We start from the raw sequence: 16,619 nt of genomic DNA on the forward strand, positions 1-16,619 counted from the left end.
AATGTAAAAGACGTCTGCCATCATTGGAGCAACAAGCTCCTTATTCTTTGGCCAGTAAGTGAGAAAAATGTTTGTTTGGAATGATAATTGCAAAAAAGTTCATGTGTGTTAGTTAACGCTGAAAAAGATTCTGTACCTACGTGACTTGTGGTTGAGAGAAACGGCAAACACACTCGGAGAGACTGAGATTTGATGACGACAACGGGTGTGTGTTCAGTAAGATTTGGAGCCTGTACTGACGTATATTTTAATGATAAGGACTAATGGGTCGTGTCCAATGTAAAGCTCCCTGCTGTGTACACTGGTACTACATGTATAATACCAGTTAAAAGTTTCATTTCATCTTGTACTTTTTAAGTTTTTCTCTATGTTTCCAAAGAAAATAATAAACATATATTTCAAAAGAATATATTGTGCCCTGTAGTGCCTGTAGAACATCATCACCCCCCAATAAACAGCAGGTCACATGTTGTGTTTTTGTCCGTTGGTTCTGTCAGCTAGGACTAATCTCTACATGAGAACTAGTCTGTGTGGTGCAACCAGTTTTATTAACTGATTCATAAACGTTACATTAAATGGAGGCTAAGTTTGAACTGCTGCTGCAGCCGGTTGGTGATCAGAAAACTTGCCTACATCAAACTGGCTAAAGGTTAAAGGTCGTCATCCTGTCGCAGATCATAATGAGAATATTTCTGCTGGAGAGAGGTATTCCAGCAGCTGTGCAGCACAGTCAGATAAACTCTGAGCAAGAGGACTGAATGTGAAGTGTAAATAAATATTAGTGATGGATTACTTTTCTTGAGTATCCTGTATTCTGCTCTGACTAAATGTTTCCTCCACACATCATCTGTTGTGTTCAATCATGGAATAGTTGGATCTGAGCTCACCAGTCCTTCGCCGGGCTTGATGTTGGAGATGTGCACCTCCTCCAGACAGGCCATATCACCCTTTAAGGAGTCAGAGGTCACTTTGGCCGTCTTCTCGCAGATGCCGTTCAGAGCTCGGGACTGAAACGCACACAAGAGATTTGAACAAAATAAAAGTCAATGGCTGTTTAATTTCAGAATGATGTAACGTTACCTGTATGACAAACAGACTCAAGCATTCTCACGATGAGGTGGAGTGAATTATGATCCGTTCTTAAAGTAAAAATACGTCACAAAGTTACATCATTTGAATCTAAACTTTTCATTTGGCTTCTTGAAACTGCACTGAAACAGACTCAATCTGCACTTATTTTTATTCTTGTTTTATTTGAAGGAGAACAGACGGTAACGCTTTATTTTATTTTATAATTTCATTGAAATTTTCTGTGATTTCTGTAATTTTCGGGTATTTCACGGTTCATTTTTAAGGTATTTTACAGTGAAACTTTGTTCAAATTATAAGAAAAAAAACAGAAAAAAGTGTTAAGTTTGTTTAGTTGTTATGTACTCACTCATATTTGGGTTCATACGTAGTTGTTAATTTGCAATTTTTCAGTAATTTCCTAAAAATAGCTGCTGTATAACTGTTAATTCTTAGGACATTTCTTTGAAAGGGTTATGTCATTTGGTAGTACACAGGAAATGTGCTCATTATAGTTTCAAAGAAACATCCTTATATGTAGTGTGAAACACCAAACTACATACTGAAGAAAAAAGTATTTTCTCTCAGTTAAAGCTAAGAGTCTAATTTATAAGAACTTTTACCACTATGAACTGCTTATGAACTCAAATATAATGATTCGGCACTCAACAACTAAACCAGCTTAACACGTTTTTGTTTTTTCTTAGAATTTGTACCAAATTGCACCACCTTCTCTGTACAATGTCCTAGAAATTAACCGTGAAATACCTGCAAATTACACAGAAAATTTACAGGAAATAATTACAAAATGAAATGACCTGTAAAAGACTCTGAGTGCAGCAAATAATCCATGAAAATGAGGAAATGAAAGTGATACGACTAAACTTTTTGACCCCGCAGACTCTTCAGTGTTTCCTCATTACAAATAAGAGCAGCGCAGGCACAAATCGCTTAAAATACCAGAATGTTACTTTGGTTAAAACGTGTCAGGCTGAAGGAAACGTAGATAAATGCAGATCTGTAGTTTCTACAGAAGTCATAACCTCAGTAATATTTCTGGGAATCAGAGAGGTTTAATGACATCAAGTGGAGTTTACGTTCAAATATTGCATACAGTGGGTTTTTAATTACTTTTTAGGCTAAATATCCTCAGGATTGAATGTTATAGGCCAAAAAAATCAATAAAAAGGAATTTGGTGATTTATATCAGAGTTACATAGCTGGCAGTGTACAACATTTAGACAATAATGTAGAGAGATTTACAAAAAGATTTACTGAGAATATAATCAAACTGTTAAATGACCTTTTATTAGTCAAACATTTCTTATGTGGGGGAATTCAGACTCATAACCTCAGTATTTCTAAAATCTTAGCTACAGCTCTGCAAATGTGCTGAAACTAGTCACATTCTACATGTTCAAAAAGAGTTAAATTTCAAAATATATAAATTAAAATCTAAAAATTGTGGTAGAACTGCCTTTTTAAAGAGAGGAAGTTGTTGAGATGGCAGTTTTTTATCTTCCATGATGTCAAGTATCTGCTCCCGTGAGTCTAAAACGCTGAGTCACAACTTGCTGTGGAAGTATTAAGCTGTCTTACCCTGACCTCTGACCTCTTTGTGGAAAAGGAAACGAAAAAATAGACTAATGAACCTCAGAGCAGCGTCACATGAAAAAGCTCCAAATGAGGCAGTTGTTGGGTTTCGTTGAACAACAGAAGAAGATCCTCCCGGCAGCCTGAGGCCTTCACACACACTGATCATTAGACTGACTAGACACTCAGCCCTGCAGCGCAGCAGGGGGTCTGAGGTCATGGGAAGCAAGGAGGTGATCAGGAAAACACAAACACGCAGGAAATTACAAGTAAACCACGAAAACAAGCTCCTCTGGAAAGTTAATTGGTACAATTCCTTTTTTTTTTTCTTTTTTTTTTTACTTTAGATTTGTTTTGTAAGTCTAATTTTGGTGAGTTGGTATCAGCTGTCTCCAGGTTTAAACCAAAACTATTTCTTAACCTCTCAGGTCTCCTTTCATTTATTGAACTCTGCGGTGTTTCCTGCTTTAGTTCAGTTTGTTTGTCCAGGTGACCATGAAGCCTTTTACACAGTAACGTCTCTGTGACCCCTCGATAACGCTTTTAGTCACGAGCGAGACGGAGTGTAAAAAAAAAACAAGAGGTGGATGCCAAAGAATACAGGAGACTGACAAAGTTCATTGAATTCATTGTTCACCAACGTCACAATGAAATAAACACCGTCTGAATACATTAAAGCAGCTCGTTCACACCTACTTTTCCACACACGTCCTGCACAAAAATGTCAATCAAAGCTCTGTTGTCAGTATTTACCATCATTTTAAATGGTGGAATAGATGGATAGATTACTGAACATGAACCTACAGAGAATTATCAGCGATTATCTGATTAGCAGGAAGCCTTGGAGAACAGTTAGACAGCTGCTCTTCACCTCCAGCATGAAAATACTGCAGTTAGACACAGTTTTAATGTAACAGCAGCACTTTACAGATAAATTTAACCTGAAAAACGTCCTGAAAATTGACACAAAACGACAACAAGCAGGTGCAGCATCAGTGTCCAGGAGCCATTTGTCTCATAATCCGTCCATGAAGGAATGTAAAGATGTTTGTGTAACTTATGTCACGATACTTAACGACCTAAATTTAGCAGTACAAGCTACAAGCTAACAAAATAACAACTCTCTTGAGAAGTTGTATGTGAATTTTTGGGTGTTTTAAGGATCTTTTAGGCCTCCCTCCGCAGAACAGTCACAAGGAACGCTAAACTCAGACTTGAGGTTTCATTAGAGACGAGTCAGAGGTCACGAGTCAGAGAAACTGGTTGTCAGGAGGGAAAGTTACCATCAGCTGATTCAGTATTCTGGGAACAAAACAGGAAGTGTTATCTAAGACAGGAAGTGGATGCTCCTGAGCTGAATAAACAGCAGCTACACACACACACATACACATACACACACACAAAAGAACACACACTAAACACCACAGGACACTCAGCAAAAGACAGGAAAAGGAAGTGTGTGTGTTCCACCGACTGTGTTTGTGTGTGTGTGTGTGTTTGTGTGTGTGTTTGTGTGTGTGTGTGCGTCAAGCCCAGAGGAAAAAGAAGAAGCGACGCTCACCACTTCCAGAATCTTCTCCTCCATCTCATAAACAGTGCAGTCCTGCAATTAAAGAGACAAACACACTGAGAGACTTTATACAGCCCAAAAAATAAAATAAATAAATAAATACTTTTTATCCTCCACACAGTCCAAATATCTGCAAGAAAAAAAAAAAACCTGCTGATGAAATAAGATAACTTCTAATTCTAACCACTGGATTCACATCAGAGGATAAATAAAACATTCTTGGGAAAACAGGTGTCTTTGCAGATGGTTCGAAAAGTCTTTGAGGATTCTGGAAATCAAACAAGATGTTGAAATTTTTGATTTTTTGATTTATCTTTCAGAAAAACAAAAACTGAGCTCTGTAACTCAAATGTAAAGAGAATATTCTACAGTGAGAGACACATACTGGAGCTCGGTGCAGCTATAAAAAATCTTTTTGTCATAGTTTTAAATATTTCACACAATATAAAACATCATATACTGTAATTTTTGACAATTAAAGGCACAGAATATACACTGTGACTGGAGAAATGTTTAAAACCATCCAAATTTAATAGAAATTTAAAGACAATATGGGAACATAAGAGTTCAAAAGGTCAAAATATTGAGACAAACTACTTCAGATGTAATAATTTAATCTATTGATGTCACACTTCAACACAAACCAGAAGCTGTACAGAATAAAATCTTCATTAAAGAAAAGCTTGATTTTAAAAACACCTTGATATCAAATGAGAACTCTCCCTTTCAGACATCTGTCTCTGTGAAGAACTGCGAGTGTTGTAAACAGAGATGAATAAAGAGAGAAAGGAATCAGCGGGAAAACAAATATTTGAGAAATGACAGCCTACAGGAGAGTGAAACCAGAGGGAGGGACCGCAAAACGCCTCCCAGAGACACTGAGAGGATTCCTCCTGTGGTCGGTGAAATAACAGCTCCCTGTAAACAGACTGACAGGATGATTGCATGACAGCGCGGCGAGGGCAACGCCTCAACGCTGCACAAAAACTCTGCAGTCACATACAGGGGAGAGATGACACGCTGCAAAAAATATCACACTGCACGGCCTCAACTGCAACTGGGAATTTTTATTTCTTAGGAATTTCTTAGGAATCAGACCTTTTGTTGCAGTTGGAATCATCCAATCAGTAGAATAAGTACTTTTGCTCTTATTGGCTAAAGCAGCCGGTGTTTGAGGTGGTGCTTTGTGTGACCAGTGTTTGCTGGCTGCAGTTCAATGCACATCATTGGGTTTAATCACCTTGAACGACGGAGTGCAAGTCGGATATCTCGGAGCTTTAAGTTTTCTAATTGAAATTATGACCTGGATGTTGACGTGAACGCTGTTTACAAGACAGAATCTTGTAATTACGATCATTTTGTTATGACATGAACGCATCAAAAGTTTCCAAATACACTAAATATGTCTTTATTTTAGGGAAATGTGTATAAAATGATGCACAAGACTAGAGATGGGAATGGAGAACCGCTTCCAGTTGAGAACTGGTTCCAAATAGTCTGATCCATCATATCCATCACATCCATCGATACTGGCATTTTTTTTCTGACAGTTGCAAAACAATGATTTCAAACTCATGCGTCTACACTGCTGGAAACTTGCAACAAGGAGGAGTCATGGCGGTTAAGACCGAGACAGCAAATAAAACACACCCAGAATAACCAAGAAGTTGAGCCGGTACTGTGACCAGGCTGCAGGGAGAGCAGCTGTTCTGTCGGTCTGCTGCCGGAGCTAACAGAGCTAACAGCGCTAACAGAGCTAACGTAGCTACTAACGGACAGCAGACCGTCAGCTGACAGCTGGCTGACCAGGCTGCAGTACAGTAACACTGAGGGAACTTGGAGGTGATCTCCAAACAGCCCTTCTCTGAGTAGAATCAGAATCTACTCTGTTTCTTCAGTGTTAAGACTTAGAAAATAAAACTGTGTTGACGCTGAAAACTGGAATTAATAAGGGAATTGAAAAAGACTCAGACCGATAAAGGCATTGGTATCAATAAAATCTTATCAATTCTCATCCCTACACAAGACATCTGAAGTATTTCCATTTACAGTAAGTTGATATAAAATGCACCATGTTGTCATACAATGTGGGAAAAAGGGTTTTCTGTTCTAAAAACGATGATTTAAAAAGGGAAAATCAAGAGATTCTTGCTTGTTTAAACAGTCATATCCGGAAGAGCATCATCAAAAGGACTTTGTGCATGTAAACAGTAGTTATCTGGTGCATCATCATCATCATCATCATCATCATAATCACCAAAGCTTGAAAACAAACTGTCCCAGAGGTCACAACATGAGAAGTTCGACTTAAGTTCATGACCTTCTGTCTCTGTTGTCTTCACACAACAGTTTTCTTAGTCTGAGAGGGTTCAGAGATGTTGTTTAAGTCTCTTCAGTAGAGACGAGCAGCCTGAAGAGAACGCAGCCATGTTTGAACCTCACTGACCTTCTGGACGGTGGAGGTGAGCTCCAGGCACAGCTGGATGATTCTGCTTTTGGTGGAGGTGAAGTCGTTGGCGCCCGTCAGTGGAGTCCTGCAAAGAGATGTTATTATTATTTAAAGCTGCAACTGACACTTATTTTCCATCAGTGATTCATCTGTCAATCATTATAAATTCTTGTTTAAGTCAAGTGCAGTAAAACCATGACTCCTGCCAGTACTGACTCTTTGTAGGGTTACGTTCTGATGGTCCGTTCCAGTCTGGTTCCCAAAATAGCAAAAATTAGAACATTTAAACCATCAACCTATTTCAATTGTTTGCCATGCATTGTTGTACCTGGAGTCTAATCTTTCAGTACATATATGTTCATATTTGTTTAACCTATATTTGTGCATGTGGAACAGCAGCTGGTAAAGAGTAAATCTCTCCTCATTCTTTGTTATTAGTAAAGAGCAATGTACAAAACATCCAGCTAAGTAAGAATCTGTCTGTAACTATTTAACGTTAATTTGCAAAAAGGCCAAAATGAAACTCAGCAGTTGTCTGGTTGATGCGCTCACATCACCAAAAAAGTGGTGACTCTTCTCTGGTTTCAGGAGTCAGAATCTGACAGGTAAACTTTCCTTCATATCATATCAATAAATTACGATTATCAACTTAATAGTTCTGAATCGGGACTTCTCATAATTAGAGCAGTTTGTTTTAGCTTGTGTACAAAGGCTTATTAATCATGTGTTACTCATACAGTACTTCTCAGGTTACTGGTGTAATAGTCCATGCATAGAAATACTCATTGGTCAATATTTACACGTACAAGACTCACATATGCAAATTGCTGCATCTGCATGCTACACCTTAGGTTGATATATCAACAGTCTGTAAGCACTGGCCTCAATGCTTCACTAATAGGTCACAGCCAACTAACACAGACCTTCAAATGTGTGTTTAGTGAGTAGAAGTATTAAATTAGTGGACGCTTAACATACTTTATCAAATACAATGTATAGATTCAGAAACGTTAAGAATCTATTTTTTCATGCTGTATTTTTGAAATTTTGCTATCTTGGTTCCTTCCTCAGATTTCTTCAATTTTTTCCCCATTAAAGGTTTTTTTTGAGGGAGTTTTTCCTTATTCAGATGGAGGGTCTCAGGACAGAGGATGTTGTATTGATGTACAGATTGTAAAGCCCCCTGAGGCAATATACGTGATTTGTGCTATTGGGCTATACAAATGAAACAGACTTGACTTGACTAGACTAGAGCACGTTGCTCAGGAAAAAGTTATTTATTTGTGTGTGTCAGATACATATTTAAATCAACCTTTCATTTAAACATTTTCTGCTCAGTTGCCACTAAAAACTGCAGCATTTCCTCAGCCAACAGTGTGTCACTTTATTTCTTATCTTTATTTTTCTTGTTGCTGTTTGCTTTTAACATGCATCATTTACTTTACATGCGTGCATAGTACCGACACTTTTAATGTCTCTCATTGTCTTGTTGTGTTTTTATGGCTTTTATGTTTTTGTGGTTTATTGTTTTTACACTGCTTTGCTGCAAAAAGAATTTCCTCTTGTGGGACAATAAAGATCTGATCTGAACAAAAGCTGATTGCAGCTCTTAAGTTTTCCTTATTTATAACTTCCGATAATTTCAAATATGTGGAGAACTGAACCTTGATGGAATCATAATTGTCTGGATTTAACTCCGGGTTCTGATTCGGTAAAACGCTACTGAACCTGGACTCCAGGTGTTTTTAGGTGACACGCATCAGATGTGAGGAGCGTTACGAGCGTCAGTGCGGAAACTTGTCAGTGTTTGTGTCTAACAGCTGCAGTCAACTGGAATTTTCTTCAAGCTGATACAAGCTGAGAAAAACCTGAAGGAGTCAAAGAGCAGACAGACGGCTGACAGACAGCACGCGTGTTCACAAGGACCGGCACTAATAACTGTGAGTGTGAGAGAGAGAGAGAGAGAGAGAGAGAGAGTGTGGGATGGTGTGTTTTTAACACTCTTTTGTTTTTCCTCTTACACGTCAAGTGAGCCATAAAACCCTCACAGGCGCCCATTCAGGTCACAGAGATGTTGTTCTTTCATAGGATGTGAATCTACAACAACCTCCAGTTTCACGACGGGGAAGTAAAGCTTCACTGGGAAATGTTTTACATAGAAAAATAAAAACAAGATATTTACCGTGTGTTTGTCTCCTGACTTGTTTCTGCAATATTCTGCTTTTATCTGTATCGGTTTCATTGGTTTTATTGGTTTTAGGGCTGCAACTAACAATCATTTTCATTTTCATCATTCATAATAGTTGCCAATTAACTATCATCAATTGTTGCAGCTGTAAATCAGCTTTATTTACTTGTTTTTTTAACACTGAATGCATGGACTTAAGCTTTTTTGTTTTTTTAATGTGTGAATGATTGTAAGGATGCTGCCAAGTCTATCTGGAGATAAATGCTCCGTGTTGCAGTGATGCTGAGTGAAGAAAAGTTTCCCCAAGGGGACGATAAAGTACAGTATATCTTATCTTATCCTTCTGAAAACTGTTTTTGTCTCTTTAAAAGAAAACAGGTTTTCACTGTATTTCTGATATCAGCTGGCTTTGTGAGCACAGTTTGAATAAAAGGATATTAAGAAGGTCAAAAACCACTTGGACAACTAAAGAAACAAATGAAGACAAAGACACACACTGTAGTTAATTTGACTCAATCCCACACACACTCTCCTGCCCACTAGAGCACTTAATGTGGATTCATCCGCCACTGAAAATAGTCCCCAACAAATGCACTATTTCCTCCTGTTTGAGTAACATTTGATCAAAACTACAGTGACCAGCTGTTTTAGGAAATAACTGAGCCTTTTTTTAAAGCAAAAGTATATTTATGCCCTTTATGATTATAGGAAAATGTTTAAATAACACTAGCATAATGTTTAAGCACTAGAAAACAAGGAGTCATGTACTAATCTTGTGTGTCTCTGATTTTTTTGACTGACACATTTAATAAAATTGGAATTTTCCACGTTTTTAAGCAACACTGAGTGGATGCTTTATGGGTTGGTGCATGTATGTATGTATATACTGTATCTATATGTTTATGTACTGAATGTACTCCTGTCTACCTGTCCAGCCAGGCCAGCAGACTCTTGGCGGCTCCGATCAGCTCCACCACGGCGGTCAGGAATTCGTTGGAGGGCTGATGGGAGGTTTTGCTGTGGTAGGCGGGGTTCTTCCTGCGCTGCGACACGGCGCTGCTCAGGTTGTGGTGCGCCACTCTCATCTTCCCCACCAGAGTCTTCAGGTTGTCCGACTCCAAGCCAGAGTTCTGTTCAGAATGTGAAATAATTGCATTTTAAAAACCGTCTTGACATTATGGCTATAATCCGACATGTTAAAGCTGCAGTGTTATTGTTAGCGCATCTTCAAAAACCACATTTCCCATCAGCACTGTCACCACTTCCTTGATAAGAATGAACAAGTTACAAATAGGGTTTTTCCCCACTAATTGTTCACTCTTTACAATATCTGCCATCACCAGAAACTCTGAAAGCTTCACCTGTGTTTACTCTCAAAGGACAACGATAACTTCCTGTTCTGTCCCGTAATCCAGTAGATTTACCTCTAAATCTAATCCATGAATCACAATGTTAATCATGTAACGGTAGAAGCCTGGAAAGGCTACAAACCTGCTTAATCATGGTCTCAAAATTGTTGTTTATTTATTGATTTTAGAAACTTTAAAGAGTTCTGCATTAGTACAAACCATGACCATCACCTCACACACAGGAATGATGGGAAGAAGCAATTCTCATGACCCCTGACCAACACCCCCGCCCCCCCACAATCAAAACACACACACACACACACACACACACACACACACACACATTCCTACAAACCAGTCACCATGGCGATGATCTGACTAAGGAAAAAAAAAAAAAAAAAAAGTCATCAACACCACGTCAACTTCACTCAAACTAATCGCAAACCCAAAGCGAGCTCGTGTGACAGTTTACTGGATCCCAGAATAATATCAATTAATGTTGCTGTTTGGTTACCATGGTGACAAACTGGCAAAAATAAAAATGAGATGTTTAATAAAAGTCAAGTGTAAAGTCTCAACATCTCACACTTTCCGAAAGGTTTATTTACAGCACTAAAAAGGTGTCTGTGGGTTTGTGTAAACGTTAAGAAATATTTTCCACACTTTCGGATCCAATTTTCAAACGTATCAATAACCGCAGATGATCCTTTCCTCTCCAAAACGTATCATACAATTAATTTTCTCTGTCAGCACGTTGGCTCGCATCAACCAGCTCAGATGTTTGAGGCGTTGTGACGCTCGGAGCCAATAAAAACATCTGACATTCCACCTGTCAACTCACTGCACTGTACAAAAAACAAAACATCCACCTGAATGAAACATGACACCTGACAAAGAGTTAAAATCACGCTTCAGGTGAACTTTCAAACCATGTTAGGAGTAAAGTGATCTCACCCCACAAGAAGCAGACATGTCAATCAGGAAAGAGCTCTACATGAAGTTAGACCTTTGTTGGAGTGAAACAGGCAGCGTCTGTCTGTGTAGAAACAGAGTCTGTGTGATTTCTGGCACAACTTCACCTACTTCCAAGGTGCACACAGAAGAAAACTGACTAACCCTAACCCTAGCCCTAACCCTAAACCTAACCCTAATCCTAAACCTAACACTGACCCTAACCCTAACCTTGGCCCTAAACCTAGTCCTAACCCTAACCCTGGCCCTAACCCAACCCTAGCCCTAACCCTAGCCCTAAACCTAACACTAGCCCTAGCCCTAACCCTGGCCCTAACCCAACCCTAGCCCTAAACCTAACACTAGCCCTAGCCCTAACCCTGGCCCTTACACTGACCCTAACCCTGGCCCTAACCCTAACCCTGGCCCTAAACCTAGTCCTAACCCTAAACCTAACACTAGCCCTAGCCCTAACCCTGACCCTTACACTGACCCTAACCCTGGCCCTAAACCTAGTCCTAACCCTAACCCTGGCCCTAAACCTAGTCCTAACCCTAACCCTGGCCCTAACCCAACCCTAGCTCTAACCCTTACACTGACCCTAACCCTAACCCTGACCCTTACACTGACCCTAACCCTAACCCTGAAGTCTGAGGAGGACAAAACTCCTGCAACATCTGGGAGTGTAAAGAACAACTGTCAGAGAACAAAAAACGCTGTACAAGTCTTTACACAGCACAGATTAAAACTAGAAAGATGAATGATGACTTTATAGACCAAACAATTTTTAACTTTGTTTAAATCTCGAAGGTTTCAACTTAGTGGATGCCTATGCTGTCGTAGAATATGGAAAGTAAACTCCAGGAACATGTTTTTCAGAGGAAGCAAAAGAAACGTTGAATGAGAGATTGCACTGAGTTACAGAAGCTGGTGGAACGGAGGTTTGACCACATATGAGGTCACGACTTCAGCTCTCTACACCCCTTAAATAATCAGTGTTTTCCATTCATCATTAATCAGATTTGAGTTTCTTTTGTCCTGTTACTGTTGCCAGAACTGCAGCTCTGAACCGTGGTTGGCAGGCTTCTGGTTTTAAGATAATTTAGCCAAACGACTCTGAACAGTGTGACTAAGAGCTTGATAAACCTGTAGTGTCTGGAGGGTTAAAAGTCAGAGAAAGACAGAAAAAGTGTCTCTTGTTCTGCTGAAAGAGCCTCAGATGGAAAACTGATCATCTGACAACCGACGGAAATACTGCTGGAACAAAACTGAAACGGTTCTTCCTCTCCATGGTGTACACTGTGTTTCAAATGTGTGTGTGTGTGTGAGGGGAAGGGTGGGGGGTCTTTCTGACAGGTGGGAGGGGTCACATCTGTTTCCTGCTCCACACCAGAGAGCAGTAAACTCAGCTCAGCGCTGCAAAAAATATCCAGCACACGTCACTTGACCTTCAATTCAGTCTTACAGGAAAAACTTTCCCTAAATCTGCTGGTCTGTTTAGGTGTGTTACTGCATCTTTCCTCAGCGTGATGTCACCTGGAAAACATTATGAAGAGCAGCAACCTGTATGAAAGTCGGTTTGTTGTTGTTCTCTCTTTCTTGTTGTAATATTTCTTATTTTATCTGGTTCTAGGCTACAGGTTGCACTTGTGTGTTGGGCAACTTACCTTAAAAAATGTAATTAATTTAGAGGTTTGATTGATTAGTCTGTAGGGGAGTTTGGCCAGACTTGAGAGATTTTATCAAAATTTTTTTAAAAAGCTGTTTATCTATATTGTAGCACCACAGTACACGTGTAAAAAAACAAAAAAAAACAACTGAATGATGAAAACTTGAATCTAATTAGCTTAAGGCTACATCACGCGCACACAGCTTCACAGACGTCCTTCTGTCTCCACTGACTAATTATCCCTTAAATAAACTCTTTAATCTACCGCACAATCACTTCAGGCACAACCACATTTCTCTCAGGGACTCTTTCTCTCTTTCAACTAAAGCAGATAAATGACAAATGTTACTTATATCAGTAAACATCATCAGTACAAACAAGACTTAAATCTCAACACCATGTTGCCAAGAAAACCGTAATCTTTACAAAACAATACAACAAATACTAGTTGACGTAACATTAAATCTAAGACTTGGTACAACACATGACCCATCAGTTAAAGCATGAAAGCAGGAAAAAAGCTAACATTTCACACAACTAAATTCATAATAAATTATAAATTTAAACAATACTTGTCTGTGATTTGATTTAACCAGTAAATATTGATGTGACTGTAGCAGAATATTATGCTAAACCCCAAACAAACCAAAGATAGTAAGTGCTAGCGATGCTACTGATTAAGATGGTATATATTTAGATATACACTATGTAAAGGTATAAATGGGACAAATGTGAGTGTTCTCACCCACGTTGTCACACAGACGAGAGTTTGACTTGAATTACTGCCCAACAAAGGTCACTAGCTAAGTTTTCATCCAAATGTAGCGCAAATTTTAACCAAATTTCAAGAAGTTCATCAAAAGAAAATTTGATTTCATCCAGGTTTCCATCCACCATCTTTCTAAAAACATGATGGAAATATGACATTTCTGTTTGTTGTCTGCAGCCTTTTTTTTTTTTCTATTTTAGCCTCAGTGGACGTTTAAGTCAGTTGCTTCCTGTCATGATTTATTGGACAAGTCTGTTTTCATTGCACTTCATTGCATTTTGCCTCCATACACCAACATTATCCCTTCAGCCAAGACATTTTGCAATATTTTTTTTTAAATTTCCTGCATTTCCACTGAAGTCTGTTTTACTCAAATTAAAAACGTGAATAAAAATCGATGGATGGAAACATATCTAACGTCTGCTTACGTTATTTCTGTTTCTATTGTTTCTTTAATAGTCCTTTATCCATGGAGAACATTTCAACACTTTCTTGGTCAAGTCATTTTAGGTTTTTTATTCAGGAGGATGTTCGTTTGCCTGCAACGTGGGAAAATGTTTGCATCTAATTTGACAAACTACCTTAAGATACAGTTGATACTGGGGGATACAATAGAATAGAACAGAATAAAAGATCTACCAAACTTCAATAACACAACTTTAAACAGCAGTAGTAGTTTCCGTCTCGTTGCTGCGGTCAGTCATCCTTTTATTTTCCCTGTTTGTCAGCGGTGACAGCAGAGTGTCAGACTCCATTCAGCTGAGTTACACCATTAAACCTCAGCACTGACTGTAAATCCTGCTTTTCACTGAGACAAAGACGGTCAGAGCTCATAAACAGCTGACTGAGGGGCTCTGTTTGGAGTCAAACACTAACTATGTTGGTGGAGAGAAATGTTTTGCTCATGTAATGGTAGGTTGGCTTCAGCCGAGGTGCAGAGGTCAAATACGCTATCGTAAAATACACACACATAAACTCGAAGGCATTTTTATTATCGTCATTTACCTTTTAATATGGTACAATATGATAGTTTCACTGTAGCCAGATTCTACTTGAGTCACTCTAAGATGTTTATTTATGTTTCAGCGACTGAAACTCAGAACTAAACACGTTTCTAATGTTTAAAGACGATCTGTGATGGACTTTTTCAAGTCATTTAGTTTGTTTTAAGGAATTTTTGGCTTGAGTCTTGGACAGTTTTTCACATTAAATCAATCAAACTGTAATAAAAAAGTGTTAGTTGTAAAAAACTTAAAATAATTTACCTTCAGTTTGAACAATGAAACTTTTTTTTAAATGCATGCTTTAAAAATTGCTGCACAAATATATTTTTTTTTACAGTGTAGAAGTATTAAAACCAGCACTGTGGGACTGTTGCCAGATCTGATAGAGATTTAACAGAGTGCATTATATTTACATCAGCACATTCTCTGGAAGCCGGGCCCAGTATAAACCACTGCTGTCAGGTCATGTGATGGAAATAAAGGAGCTTCATGAGCCGGATGCTCAGGTTTACAGAAGATGCAGGAAGGCTTCAATACACATGAACAGACACTGAGCTGCTTCTTTTAATATTTTATACATCAGGTATTTTCCTTAAAATTCTTATATTTCCCATGAAGACCACTGCACCGACTGCAGGTTTCTTCTGTTAAAGGATTTCTGGTGATTCTGGAGTCTAACACTTCAGTTAACTCTCACTGTTAGGTAACCAGCGTCTGAAGCTGCCTGGTTCAGCTTTAAATATTTATTTGGGGTGTAACAGAACGTAGATGTGTGTGTTTGTTATAGGACTTGATACGAAACCGAAGAGCTTCTGCCTGCATCTCAGCACTTGGTGAACAGAACTGCTCTGGCACTTTGTTGTTTGTTGAGTCTTAGCTAAAACCCCGCCCACAGCAGCGAGCATCATTAGCACAGTCAACGCCAATGACAAACCAATTCATTATAATAACGCTGGACAAAGACCTGTAGGTCAACACTGTCTGACGCGAGTCATGTCTTCATAAAACATGTGACAGTGTAGACGGAGACTGATCATAATCAGACCGGGAACGCTGCAGGTATATGCGATGCTTCTATTAATCACTTGGCTACCAGGAGGACAACCTGACATCAAACATTTTAACTCATTAGTGACAGCATTAATGAGTGGGTCCATCGATCATTATTGTAGAAAACACAGGATTAAAAGATAATATGCTTAAATATGCCTTAACCCATTCTTGACATATACTTTGACATATTATCATCTTATAAATTTGTAATAGCAAACAATTTACACAGTTTCCACATCCAGCAGACATAAAGCTACATTAATATTTATTCAGAGTTGTGTTTGTGTCATCCTGGTGAATGAAAGTCCAACATTCACTCTCTTTTAGCTCTAATTTGGTCTCCACCAACTCCTGAGAAAAATATCTCATAACTCTTTCTTTCTTTCTTCACCAGCTAGTTGCTAACGTTATCTGCTGCTCTACAGACTAGGGCTGCAATGAACGATTGTTTTCATTATTGATCAAACTGCTGAATATTTTCTTGATCATCTTTTGGTAAATAGCCTTTAGAATTTCCCAGAGTCCAAGTTGCTGTCTTCAGATGTCTTGTTTTGTCCAACAAACAGTCCAAACATTCAGTTTACCATCACAGAAGTCAAAGAAAACCGTAAAATTCTCACATTTCAGAAACTGGAACCAGCAAATATTTGACATTTTCACTTTAAAAAATGACTAAATGTATTGAGTAATTGACTAATCGTTGCAGCTCTACTGCAACAGCTGTCTGCTGCTGCTGGAAACAAGGTTGAGTGAACCAAAACAGTAAAGTTGTGCGCTGTAAAACCAAAACAATGAGCTAAAAGACACTAAAGGGCTTGATAGCGCTGAGCGGAACTGCAGAGTCACTACGAGCGACACCTTTCCTTTCACATTACGTTAATATAAAATTATTGATTATAGCAGTTTTAAAGTGCTCGAGTTACATTATATTCCTTCTTTTATGTATGCATAGCTTA

The 16,619-nt window shown here is 38.7% G+C and overlaps 1 protein-coding gene across 1 annotated transcript in view; it reads right to left on the reverse strand.

Moving 5' to 3' along the window:
• The window catches only part of LOC137169880 (connector enhancer of kinase suppressor of ras 3-like), a 60,367-nt gene that overhangs the window by 23,131 nt on the left and 20,617 nt on the right, over positions 1–16,619 (reverse strand). The window contains exons 3-6 of the mRNA XM_067573289.1: positions 9,796–9,998; positions 6,678–6,765; positions 4,223–4,264; positions 888–1,007 (exon numbers count right to left, since the gene is read on the reverse strand). Coding sequence (XP_067429390.1) covers positions 888–1,007; positions 4,223–4,264; positions 6,678–6,765; positions 9,796–9,998 — 453 coding nt within the window. The remainder of the gene's footprint in view (positions 1–887; positions 1,008–4,222; positions 4,265–6,677; positions 6,766–9,795; positions 9,999–16,619) is intronic.

Source organism: Thunnus thynnus, chromosome 18 (assembly GCF_963924715.1).
Source record: "Thunnus thynnus chromosome 18, fThuThy2.1, whole genome shotgun sequence".
In the NCBI taxonomy this organism is placed as follows: Eukaryota; Metazoa; Chordata; class Actinopteri; order Scombriformes; family Scombridae; genus Thunnus; species Thunnus thynnus.